Raw genomic sequence first — 12,510 nt, 5'->3', positions numbered from 1 at the left:
GACATACATTGATGTATAAAAGCTGTAATTTGTCTTGATTTAACAACTGAGAAATGCTATGCTACAACAGTGGCCCAGTTTGTCAGGAAATCACCAAAGCGTTTCAAACTTTGCAAGACAGGAGCTGAAACTCTCAAGAGAACCTTGGACCAACAAGTGTGTGAAATTTACTACCCTGAATGAGCACTTTAACTCTGTGAGCAGTCACTGGAGCATGGTAAGCGTCAACGGAAACTCACCAAGTTGCGGTGGGAAGGATGACTCAGTTTTCTTGTGCTGTGATATGATAAAAAGCAGATGAGTGGTTTCCTGCTCCTGGTGATAGATTGGTACTGAGCTAAAGAGGACTGGGCCCTGCAGTGTCCATTAAGGCAACATTATTTCCCCTTGGGTAATATTGCTCCATACGTTTTCAGTTCTGTCAGAATTGGAAACTTGTTGATTTATATGAAATACAAGACTGCAAGTCCTCAAGTGTATCTTTCCTTGGGCAATTCAACAGAGTTTTGCATGAGACAGACTCTGGTATTGGACAGTCTTGTTCATATAATGTTCAGTAGCCAATCACATCATATATTATAGAATATCACAATCGTGCTATTAATGAAAGTAAAATTTAATACAGCATCCTACATGTATGAGAATGTAGACTTTAAAAAGTTTTTTGTATAATTCATCCCCTTCAATAGTTTCATTCATTTTTTCATCTACATGTACATGTACCAGCTTAACATCATCTAACTCCTTAAAGGAACAAAGTCGGCCATTTTTCATGAATTTTGTTTGATGTGAGATACTACTTATATTGTTTAACATGTCAAAAGATACTGAATACTGTAAATGGGTGAGCATGCATATATTAGAGCCCGTTTTTAGACAAGATCAATGAAATCATCACGAAAATGAATTAATGGTCATGACCATAAATTCATTTTCGCGATGGCTTTGTTTATCGTGTATAAAACCGGGGTCTAATATATGCATGCTCACCCATCCAGTCAGTATCTTTCAACATGTCAAACAATATAAGTAGTATCTGACATCAAACAAAATTCATGAAAAATGGATGACTTTGTCCCTTTAATGGAGCCTCTATTCTGCAGTCCTTTAAGCCAAGTCTATACTTACTTGAATAAAGAGTAATCACAAACAAGGCTGGTGATTGTTCTAAGAGAACTCTTTGGGGAAGAGAACAGAGTGAAGTTGAAGGTAATAAAAGACAGAAATTGCATGATTTGTCAATAAATCGTCTCATTTTTCCCACACTGAATCCAGACATCAAACAAAGTCTATCTTGTAGCATTGGCTCACACTCTTTAGCCAACCATTTCATCATTCCCTCCCATAATCCCATTACTCTATACAGGGCTGTTATCATGATAGCCACAGTATGACCCACTTTACAGGTCACTGGTTCAGCACCTCATCTAGTGTTGAACACTTTTAATCTGCCTGTGTCGTGACAAAGTTTGTGCTTTCTATGAAACATTATACACCGGGGCAGTTAAATTTGTTTCTTTATTAACTTTTATTGACAGTGTTATCATGTAAAAATTCCTTTCATATGAGATAGCTATGTGTATTACTTGAGGCTATGATAGGCTGGTAAGAAACACTATTGACCATACTATATTTGTGGGTAGCTGTTGAAATCAATATGAAGCTAGGCCAAATAAACAGAGACAATAAGCTGTAATTTCAGAACTAGAATGCACTTCAGGTTTCAAGAAACCATTTTGTGTTCAATTATTTGTATGAATTTTAGGTTCAGATATCTTGTAATAATACAAAACTGAAACAGAATCTTGAACTGTCAATTTTGATGGGAAAATTTGTTATCTACAACCACCCCATAGTTTTGGTATATTGGGGTAACGTACCAAACCTAAAGGTTCCAGACAACAAAATATAAGCATATTTAATTTGTATTGATTATAAATTGTGTAGTTTCCCAATATAACAAAAAAATGCCTCTCTAGCAATGACTTATTTATTTGTAACTTTCTACAGATCAGAAAGCTAACATGCTTATGAAAAGTATATACATTTCAAAATTTAATGTGGTCAGTTGTCAGCATGGTTAAAATATTAGTTCATTCTATTCCATGCTATGAAAATATGAAAAGGTTTCATTACATATATTTGCTGCTACTGCTATGAGAGAGAGAGAGAGACAGACAGAGAGAGACAGACAGAGAGAGAGGGAGACAGAGAGAGTGTGTCATGACTCTCACATCACTTTAATACTGGCTTACATGTGAGCTTCTTTATATGAGATCTCAATGACCGGACGGAGGAAAGCAACTACATGTACATGTACATAACCTAGATAGGGCTCTGAAGACAGCCTCTACCAAAAAACTTATCTACATGTACATCTACACGTGCATGTATATGTACATAATTCCACCAACTGAATTTGATTAATGGTAAATCAGACTTTAATGAAGCATTTGACACAACTGTTAGGATTCAACAGAGCTAGTAGCCCGGCCAACAGCGCTGTTTGCTTTCATATGTCAATTGCCAACTGGAGTCAGCGTGACTTGTATTGTCCAACCACAAACAACCAGCTGTGAAGGAAGCAAAGCCGCCTGATCCAGGGGTTCTATGCGCTGCCAGATTACCTACTAAGACCTCGATTATGGGATCAATTACATGTACACATCCAGGCATCTCTTCCACAGAGCTGTTTGTTGTAGTTTCTTCTTGGATTTCACATCAAAGCCAGCACAGATCCCAATCTGATTAAAATCAGATGTAGAGTACGGCGACGTCTCTGTACTTGCGCGGTGTTCTCTTGCTGTCGCCTCTCACTACATCTGACCAACTCCCATAGAAGGTCCCGTTCAAATCTTGCGCTCTGAAGCAGCCAATCAGATTGCACGTTACGCGAGTGCGTCGATGCAATGTCGTGTTCCCTTCTTACCTTCATCGCTGTAAACATCCGATCGTTGTTCAAAATCTACAGCGAGAAGTACACAACACGACGCACTTTCAAATTCCAGTCTAGAAATTTTTGGCCGCTCAGCTGTCTTGTACACATTGTACTGGAGTGTATAAGTATTAAACGGTAGAGCTGAGCAGCCAAAGTCGTTCACTGGGCGCTGCTCACTGTATGCACTGGGTACGATGCTGTGTGTTCCCGGCGTATCTACGGCCTGCTCCCACCATGTACCACAGCCCTGCCGATAGGCGGAATATACACAGCGACCACTGTCCCGATTTGGACTGCGCACGAAAAACTACCTTTTCTAACTACTTTCGGCCGAAAGCAGCTCAATTCCGATGTATGTCTACCCGAGTCACTCAATCGCTCACTCACAGACTGCAACAAAATTTGAACCAGAGAGGTCGGCCAGTGCAACTTGCAAGCCCTGCGTAAACTGTGTACGCCGGGAACGCACAGACCTGTACGCAGGGCTAGGCCAGTGCCCGCGGTGACCAACTCGGCCAGTGGGAGAGGTCGGCCACTTACATACGATTGCGTACATTTTCTCTTCACAGTCAACAGATGCTTTTATACGCACGCCAATTTTAGTATTTTGATGTTATTTTGTTGAACATTCAGAAAAACAACGAGAAGACGTTCCACTAAATTGGTCGGCCTCAGCATTTCTGCAGATCGCGAGTCGAGCGTACGATCGAGAGGTACAAATTGGCAGTAATGATGACGACGTTGATCGTTGGATGAATCATGGAGGTAGAAGGAGAGACCTCCATGGATGAATAACGGTTTAGGTTATGGTTTGACGGGAGTAAATCGTAGGTTTAATGGAAAGCAAAACAAGATGTACCACACTGTGCGGCATGCGGCCGATGTCATCTTGTAGTTAGCGTTGAAGCAAGGAAGGAAGTTTGCAAACATCACGCTCATGAATGATATTGGCACCCAGTATTGGCATTGCTTTCACATTGTAACTTTGGCGAAACCTAGAAAATAGAAGAACACTGTAGTCTCATCATATAACCATGCTCCTACTGGCCGAGTTCGCCTACTGGCTGACTTCTCCAGCTGGCCGAGTTCTCGTAATTATCTCCCTGGCCGACCTCGCTTCTATTCAAAAATTTGCTATTGCCCCAAACCGTTAATAGTTTACCAGCGATTCACGGTCGGTCAGTTGTCCAGGAACAGGACATATCTTGAAGATCGTATATAATGGCGTTATCTAATGAATTATTCGGCCGAAGGTAGTCAGAAAAGGTAGCTTTTCGTGCGCGGTCCAAATGAGGACCGCGTACCAATGTCGCTGTGTATTCCTATGAGGGTCGGCAGGGTTGTGGAGGGAGGCCGTATTTTACGCCGGGAACACACAGCATCGTACACAGGGCTGGTCTCAAAGTCTGTCCGCGAGATTTCCGTTTGCACAGTTATTAATGAAAGGCATGTTTCAACATTAAACTTACAGACAGGCGATTTTTAAATTCGCCGTGCGCAAGTGTTTACAACTGGGTGGATGGCTCGGTTTAATACACACTTTAATGCCATTTTGATTTTCGTGATATGCATGCCCCAGCGCTTGCGAGTCATACCTATTGTTCTCTGTAAGGCGCCTTCTGATAGGTCGGCTGTTCTGGCCAGAGCGCGAGATTTGAACGCGACCTTCTATGGGAGTTGGTCAGATGTAGTGAGAGGCGACAGCAAGAGAACACCGCGCAAGTACAGAGACGTCGCCGTACTCTACATCTGATATTAATCAGATTCAGCACAGATCCCAGCTTATGTGAAGTTCAAATATTTTTGTCTGAAACTGCTTTCCGAGAAGGCTTGTCTGGATTATATCAAGTAGACATTGCATAAGTAATGAGTATTTTGGCCAATATCACATTTAATGATAGACTTGTTACTGCAGATAACCCTACATTATAAACAATTATAAACCAATAATAGTTTTCTAGAGTAAACAACATACATACAAACTACATGATTTCACAATATTGTATCCAAAAAAGCAAAGGACTAAAATTGATGAAGTGTATGAAGCTGCCTTCTCCTTGCAACCCATGGAAAAAAGAAGTCATTTTGTTGTTTATCTTGTTTACAAAAAATAGAAAGAAAAAAAAAACCAAGAAAGTGGCATGACAGTATAGTTTTTTTCGAAGCAAATAGTCTTTTCCTCCCAGCCTAATATGCAGGAGATGCAAGATTTGTAGAGAAATAATTCACTCATACTTTCTAATAAATTGAGTGTTAGCAATAGCAATACGGTACGTCCCATTTTCTGTTGAAAATGAAAGTTTGTTCCACTCAAAGTCATCCTACTTGTGAGGTAAAATTATTCAGGAACACTGTAGTTGTTTTCAGCCATTCTCACTCATATCACTGTTTGTGTTGTTTTGTGTTACAGTACAATTTCACAGGAGCCAGTATGAACCCAGCCAGAACACTAGGACCGTTTCTTGTTTTGAACACATGGGAAGACCACTGGGTAGGTACATTGTATGCTATTCAACACAGTGGCATAGACATTACCAATTGAATATCTTCATCTTTCTCAGTCTTTACTCATGGACCATGGAGAATAAAAACATGTACATATGGCAAGTATGGCAAGTGAAACTCACTCTGTTTGACCTCCAACCCCCTCAGACCCCCCCCCTCCCCCGAAAAAAAAAAGTTGGAAAGTGCTAAAATCTAACAATGAAATTATGATTGAACTCCCTCATATGATCAAAAGCTTCAATTGGGTGTTTTAAATTTAAAACTGTTGAGAACTGTGATTGAGTATCACTTAACAGTTTCCATGGCATAACTGTTTTTATAGTTAGTGTAAATTTACTCATGATCTTCAAAATGGAGCTTTCTCCTCATCAAAGCAGTTGAATTTCATAGGCCATATCTGCTAGTTTTAATTGTCCATGCCCGTTCAGTTTCCATATATGTTGTATCACCACCTACTAAATGTGTGGAGTTTTGCAATACATTTCTGCATATATTTGATTAGATTTGATTCATTACCATTTAAAAAGTGCTAGATTTTGCTACATTGTATCAATTGTTCATACAATATGCAAATGCCAAATTCAAATGATACACTGCTTGTACAGCACAGGACACAATATTTACCCACACATTTCTTAGAGTTAAAGTCTTCAGTACTTTAATTGTTCACAAGTATAGGACTTTTATACTTTATCTAAAATAGTTACAAGAGTAGCAATTCATGTTACATGTCTTGAATAATGCATAACTTTTTTAGTGTCAGAAATGATAAATGTCTGTTTACTTGATTTTGATAGTGTTCTGTCAAAGTCTCTAAACTTATTTGAAAATTTTGAACTACTTTTCTTATGATTTATCAAGGCCAGAAAGTGAAAAATTGAAAATAAAGACACGCTGGAAGAAACACATAGACTGATTCCTATTGAAAATGAATGATCTTTGCTTTGCAGATATACTGGGCTGGTCCATTTGCAGGAGGCTGCATAGCTGCTGTGGTGTACGTCTACATATTTGACCCCAGTATTGAGGTTGGGTCACCCTCATCCTCCAAGTCCAGAGACAGACACCGAGAAAACTCTGAGACATCTGGAAGTCTTGAAAGCAGCAGTAACCTCTACACCAGCGAACCAAGCATAACTCTTGATATTCCATTAGCAAGCAAACAGTATGAGGTCTCTGTGTGAAACGGTTGCCTTGGTTACAAACAAGCACTTGGTCTGGAAAGACAGTATTGACATCTGAATAATCCAGATGTTTTCCACTCAAGTTACATTTGATTTGTCATTTTGACAGCGAGGTAAAAATGTGGATGTGATCAAGACTTTGAAGCCCTACACTGTTTCCTCAGATGGGAAGACAAAAGACTTGGTGTCATTACATAGGTGTTGCAATTCTTGCCGATGCTATTCATGTTGTTAATCATGTCACAAATTCCTTTTGCCTTCTATGCATTTCTGTCACTGATAAACCTTCAGCATATCTGAATCTAAATTCGATGTTGTAGGTTGCCCCAGTTGGCTGTCACCATCTTTGTACTGCTGTCTTTCATATGTACACAGCAGCCTCAACCATTTTGAGTTAGCATAGAGGAGCTTCTACCTGTTACAGGATAGTTAGGGGAATTTTTTGGTCAGAGCATCATTGTAATTGGCAAGAGAAATGACCAATTAGCATAAAGAACCATAAGTCTGCTGAGAAAACTATCATTTTGAGTGGGTCAAAGTAATATACACTACATCAAGATCACTAACTCTCAAATTTGTTCATTTTTGGACCAAAGAACACTGCCAGTTGTTTCAATGAGTTCTTCAGAAACCAGAACTTTTTTAATTATGGCATGAATTTCTAGACTTTCACACCCCTTCATTGGCTGCACAATGTTGGCAGAGATCTCAGCCCCCATTTGAGCCCTAAATGATTAAGTCTAGTGTAGCTTGGTTCATTGAGTTTGCAGAGCCAGCAGGGTTCTGCAATACAGTGTCTAGCTTGTTCTGCTGGCAGTGTGTGATTTTGCCGTTGAGGGCACACAACATCCAATGAGAGCCAAGTGTTGCAAAGGAGGGGCAGTGAAACAGAAGAATATATTTTCCTGCTCAGTTGGTGTACTCTATCTTATAATCATAGAGTAGGACTATTTTAGTTATTCTGTTTCAAATAATTTCCAAACAATCAGAGTTCACGAAATTATTTTCCAGAGTTTTGCTAGACATTTATCTGCTGACTTTATGTTTGAACTACCTCTTTTATTATGTCATTTGAAAGCTGAATCTGTTTTTTAGCTCCCATAGCCATATGTATATATGGCAATGGAAGCTATTCTTATAGGCTAGGGAAATGTCTGTATGTATGTATGTATGTCTGTATGTCTATATGTCTGTATGTCTGTATGTCTGTCCGTCAACATCAAAAACTCCAAACCGCTGTACATTTCATCTTGATATTCGGTGTGTACATGGATGATGGGCTGTAGATGAGATTTGTTCAAATGAAGTTGTCATTGCCAAAAATATGCAAATTAAGTGAAAAATGTAAAACAGTCAAAATTGAAAAAACTCAATAACCACTGAGCAGATTACATGAAAAATTAGCATGTAAGTACTTTGGGCTGACATGAAATGATTGTGCACATCTTGGGTCAGTATCTTGGACTTGCTATTTTTCATGAATTTTTTTGTAATTTTCTCCCATTTTTGGTCAAAAAATCTCCTGCTCTGAAACCACAAGTCCAATTGATTTGAAACTTGGTATGGAAGTGCATAGGAGTGACCTTTCCCAAATTTGGGCAAATCGTGGTGAAATTTGCATATTTTAGTTTACACGTCCATAGACTCCCATGTATAAGGCAGATCTCCATAACTCCCATGTATAAGGCCACGAAAAATAAAAATTTAGTTTCTCATCGTATTCATATTGCAAAAAGGATGCAGTGACACAATTTTTAGTCCCCACGGATGAAGTCCAGTGAGCTTATAGATTGGGTCATGTCCGTCTGTTCGTCCATCCGTTCACGCAGATATCTCGGATATTTTGACAAAATGTCATGTGACCTTGATGACCTTTGATCTCAAATATACATATTTGTCCATAACTCAGTAACCACAAGTGCTACCACCCTTCATATATGGTATGATGGGACACCTTATGACGCCACATATTGTACCTCATTAATTATGCACATATCTAATTTTGAGCGAGCCAATAAAGCTAGAGGTCTGATTTTTGGTATATAGGGATAACTTAGCAATACAATTTTTTTGACAAAATGTCACGTGACCTCGGTGACCTTTGACCTCAAATATACATATTTGTCCATAACTCAGTAACCACAAGTGCTACAGCCTTCATGTATGGTATGATGGGACACCTTATGACGCCACATATTGTACCTCATTAATTATGCACATATCTAATTTTGAGCGAGCCAATAAAGCTAGAGGTCTGATTTTTGGTATATAGGGATAACTTAGCAATACAATTTTTTTGACAAAATGTCACGTGACCTCGGTGACCTTTGACCTCAAATATACATATTTGTCCATAACTCAGTAACCACAAGTGCTACAGCCTTCATGTATGGTATGATGGGACACCTTATGACGCCACATATTGTACCTCATTAATTATGCGCATATCTAATTTTGAGCTAGCCAATAGAGCTAGAGGTCTGATTTTTGGTTTATAGGGATAACTTAGCAATACAATTTTTTTGACAAAATGTCACGTGACCTCGATGACCTTTGACCTCAAATATACATATTTGTCCATAACTCAGTAACCACAAGTGCTACAGCCTTCATGTATGGTATGATGGGACACCTTATGACGCCACATATTGTACCTCATTAATTATGCACATATCTAATTTTGAGCGAGCCAATAGAGCTAGAGGTCTTATTTTTGGTATATAGGGATAACTTAGCAAAACAATTTTTTTTGACAAAATGTCACGTGTGACCTCGGTGACCTTTGACCTCAAATATACATATTTTTCCATAACTCGGTAACCACAAGTGCTACACCCTTCATGTTTGGTATGATGGGACACCTTATGACGCCACATACTGTACCTCAATAATTATGCGCATATCTCATTCTGAGCGAGCCAATAGAGCTGGATGTCTGATTTTTGGTATATAGGGATAACTATAGGAGAGAAATTTTTTGACCAAATGTCATGTGACGTCGATGACCTTTTACCTAAAATATATGTTTATGTCAATAAATAAGTAACCACAAGTGCTATGTCCTTTGTCAGTCCGGGTTATGTCCATATAGAGGATAGTAGGGAAGAGCCAATGGGGTACCGTATATGTAATGAAATTAAGGCAAGAACCAATCACGTACTGTATATGTAACAAGGGTCAAAGGTTATGTTGGTTCACTTGATGTTTCAGATAGCGATGTGACCGGACAGATCCACCGATCGAGTGAGACTGTTGACTACCCGGAAGTATCTTAGCTCCAGTCGATTGGCGACGTTCTACCGTGTTAAAAAATTGTAAGATTTCTTCAGGAATAGTTTTCTGAGTTTCTTTACCCTTGACCATATTCGACAAAGAGTTATTGGACGTTTTCGTTCTCTTTTCCAGCTTTTGGTTAACTTCTCGGCGATTGATCCGGCGCGCGTTTTTCTGAGCGAAGGGTCAATCGTACCGGGAAACGCATGGTGATCGAAAAATTCGTGCTCCATTGTGCTCCGATGACTGACTAAAACAGTTGACCCATCTTTGCAAAGCTTGAAACATTCTCCATACTGCAGATGGCAAGGTTAAATTGAAATTTGACCAAAAACAGGCGATTTACAAGGGTCAAATGCTGATTTCTAGGAGCCGTATTCGGCCAGGAAATTCATCCAAATAAGTAATGTTCAATGTACTAACCACTTGTGTCGGTCACAATCTCGGCCGCACTGAACATTGTGCGTAATGTCTACATCTAAAAACTACCCAGTGCTAAAAATAAAGGGCGAAATAAAGCCGAAAAGTTCCAAACTCGTTGCAATGTACGAGCCAAGGTTTGCATGGTTAATTATTCATGACGTTGGCGGCGGCAGGTTCGCTGATTGGTCAATCGTAATATCCTCTCTATGGACATACCCGGACTGTTTGTATTTAGTAGGATGGGAGACCTTATGACAACACACGCTTTTAATTCTGGGCAAGCGAATAGAGCTAGATATCTGATTTTTTGGCATATAGGGATTAATTAGCAATATAATTTTTTTTTTCAAAATGTCATGTGACCTCGATGACCTTTGACCTTGATTATACATATATATGCATATTTCAGTAACCACAAGTTCTATACCCTCCAATTTTGATAGGATATTAGACCTTAAGATGTCACATCTTGTACCTCATTTATAATGCGCATATGTATTTCTTGGCTGGCCAATACTGCTAGAGATCTGATCTTTTTGCCCAATTTAGAACCATAACTTAGACATGCCTCATGTGTTTCAAATTGGGAACAACGACATAGACCTATGTGCCCATAGATCTCAACATATACACTCCAGTGATACTTCTTAATGACCACATTTTCCTGCCCCATCAAGACTAATACTCCTATTACAAGTGGGGACTATGTCATTGTAAATGACTTGTTGAGTTAATGGTTTTATCACAATATTCGATATATCTAATTCTGTATTTTTTCCATTTTATATTCTGAATAATTACATTAAACATATTTCACTGTCTCCAGTACATTTCATTTAAGTATTTTCACTTCATGCACTTTATCCCTTTCACACATGTTCAAATATCTGACGCAGAGAACAAACACTAAATAGTCCAGGATGGGAGCTACAGTGTCATTGACGCTATTTTTTAGTAACCCTTTCATGGCAGATTTTTTATTCACACATTTTTTTTTCTGAATATGTGCCCATGATTTGCTAATGTTTATGTTGCTCAAGTAGAAGAAGAATACAGTAACTTTTTAAGCTTCTCTCAGTGACTGCCTTAGCATATCAGCAATGCTTCCTTCATAACCTTATCAGTCTATGCATTCAATGAAACATGGAAACCCACATATGTATATAGCCATGTTCAGATGATTTACATGCGTACGTGCAAGCACATTGATGCTTACAAGCTACAAAACAAACATTTTAACAGCTTATTTAGACTTCAGTTTTCTTATGATGCTGTATTTTGTGGCAAATAACGGGTTTGTATTAATAGTATGTGAAAGTTGTATCATGTGCAGCAATAGCTGTCTTTTTTAGAATGTAGCAGAGTATTGATTTAGTATTATTAGCCTTGAGCTTACCATTTATCTTTCATTTTCTCTGTGGTCCTGTTACTTCAGAAACCTGAAATCTTTGTTGCTTACATTGTAAAAATGTCGATATGCTCATATTTTTACAGTAATTCTTGTCAATCGGAACTTTAAATCTTCATTTTAATTTAATAAGTAGATTACCTTGACAAAGACAACTCAGCCTGTCAATTTCCATGATCAGACAGCTGCAGCTGGTGTAAGGAAACTCCATGTTGCAAGAGGCGCCCTCTAGTGGCGTAGATGTAAATACGACTCCTTCGAACTCTCTCTAACCAAAGCTGTGATATCTTCCGAGTTTTGTGTTGTCTCATTTGCATTATTTTCTGAACATTTGTAATTTATGAAGTAAAGTTTGTGCAAAGTTTGTGAAATTTTTCGTTTTGAATTAAAAATTTACAATGATGTATGAACGTTGCATCATTTCTTTGTGTATCTCTATGTGATACACTTGTCTACATCTCAACACAGTCCTCTATATGATCTGAGAGAGTCTGGGATTGAAACCTTAGTACACAGCAAAATTTGTTTGTTGTAAGAGGAGTGCATTTGATCATTGTCGGAAAACGATAGACTGAAGTTCTGTACTTACTTTGAGTACCGCGTTTTTCCCCATTTTTACCCAAAGTGGATGTCGTCATGAAACCACAGTCCCTCGATCGTGGAAGGACTGTGATAAAACTAAAATTCATCAAATTCCACTGCCTTGTAGTTTGATTTTAGTATTTTCCGTGTCAACGTGATTCACACTTTTTGACCGGCTGTAGCATATTAATCGGCTT

At 38.7% G+C, this 12,510-nt stretch overlaps 1 protein-coding gene across 1 annotated transcript in view; it reads left to right on the top strand.

Annotated features, from left to right (window-relative positions):
• The window catches only part of LOC139115220 (aquaporin-like), a 38,456-nt gene extending 26,323 nt beyond the window's left edge, over window positions 1-12,133 (top strand). Inside the window, exons 4-5 of the mRNA XM_070677171.1 lie at window positions 5,349-5,429; window positions 6,394-12,133. Of these exons, the coding sequence (XP_070533272.1) occupies window positions 5,349-5,429; window positions 6,394-6,627 (315 nt within the window). The 3' untranslated portion in view covers window positions 6,628-12,133. The remainder of the gene's footprint in view (window positions 1-5,348; window positions 5,430-6,393) is intronic.
• Window positions 12,134-12,510: the final 377 nt, after the last annotated feature.

This window comes from Ptychodera flava, chromosome 17 (assembly GCF_041260155.1).
Source record: "Ptychodera flava strain L36383 chromosome 17, AS_Pfla_20210202, whole genome shotgun sequence".
Taxonomy (NCBI): domain Eukaryota; kingdom Metazoa; phylum Hemichordata; class Enteropneusta; family Ptychoderidae; genus Ptychodera; species Ptychodera flava.
This window is presented reverse-complemented; position numbering and strand designations above follow the sequence as displayed.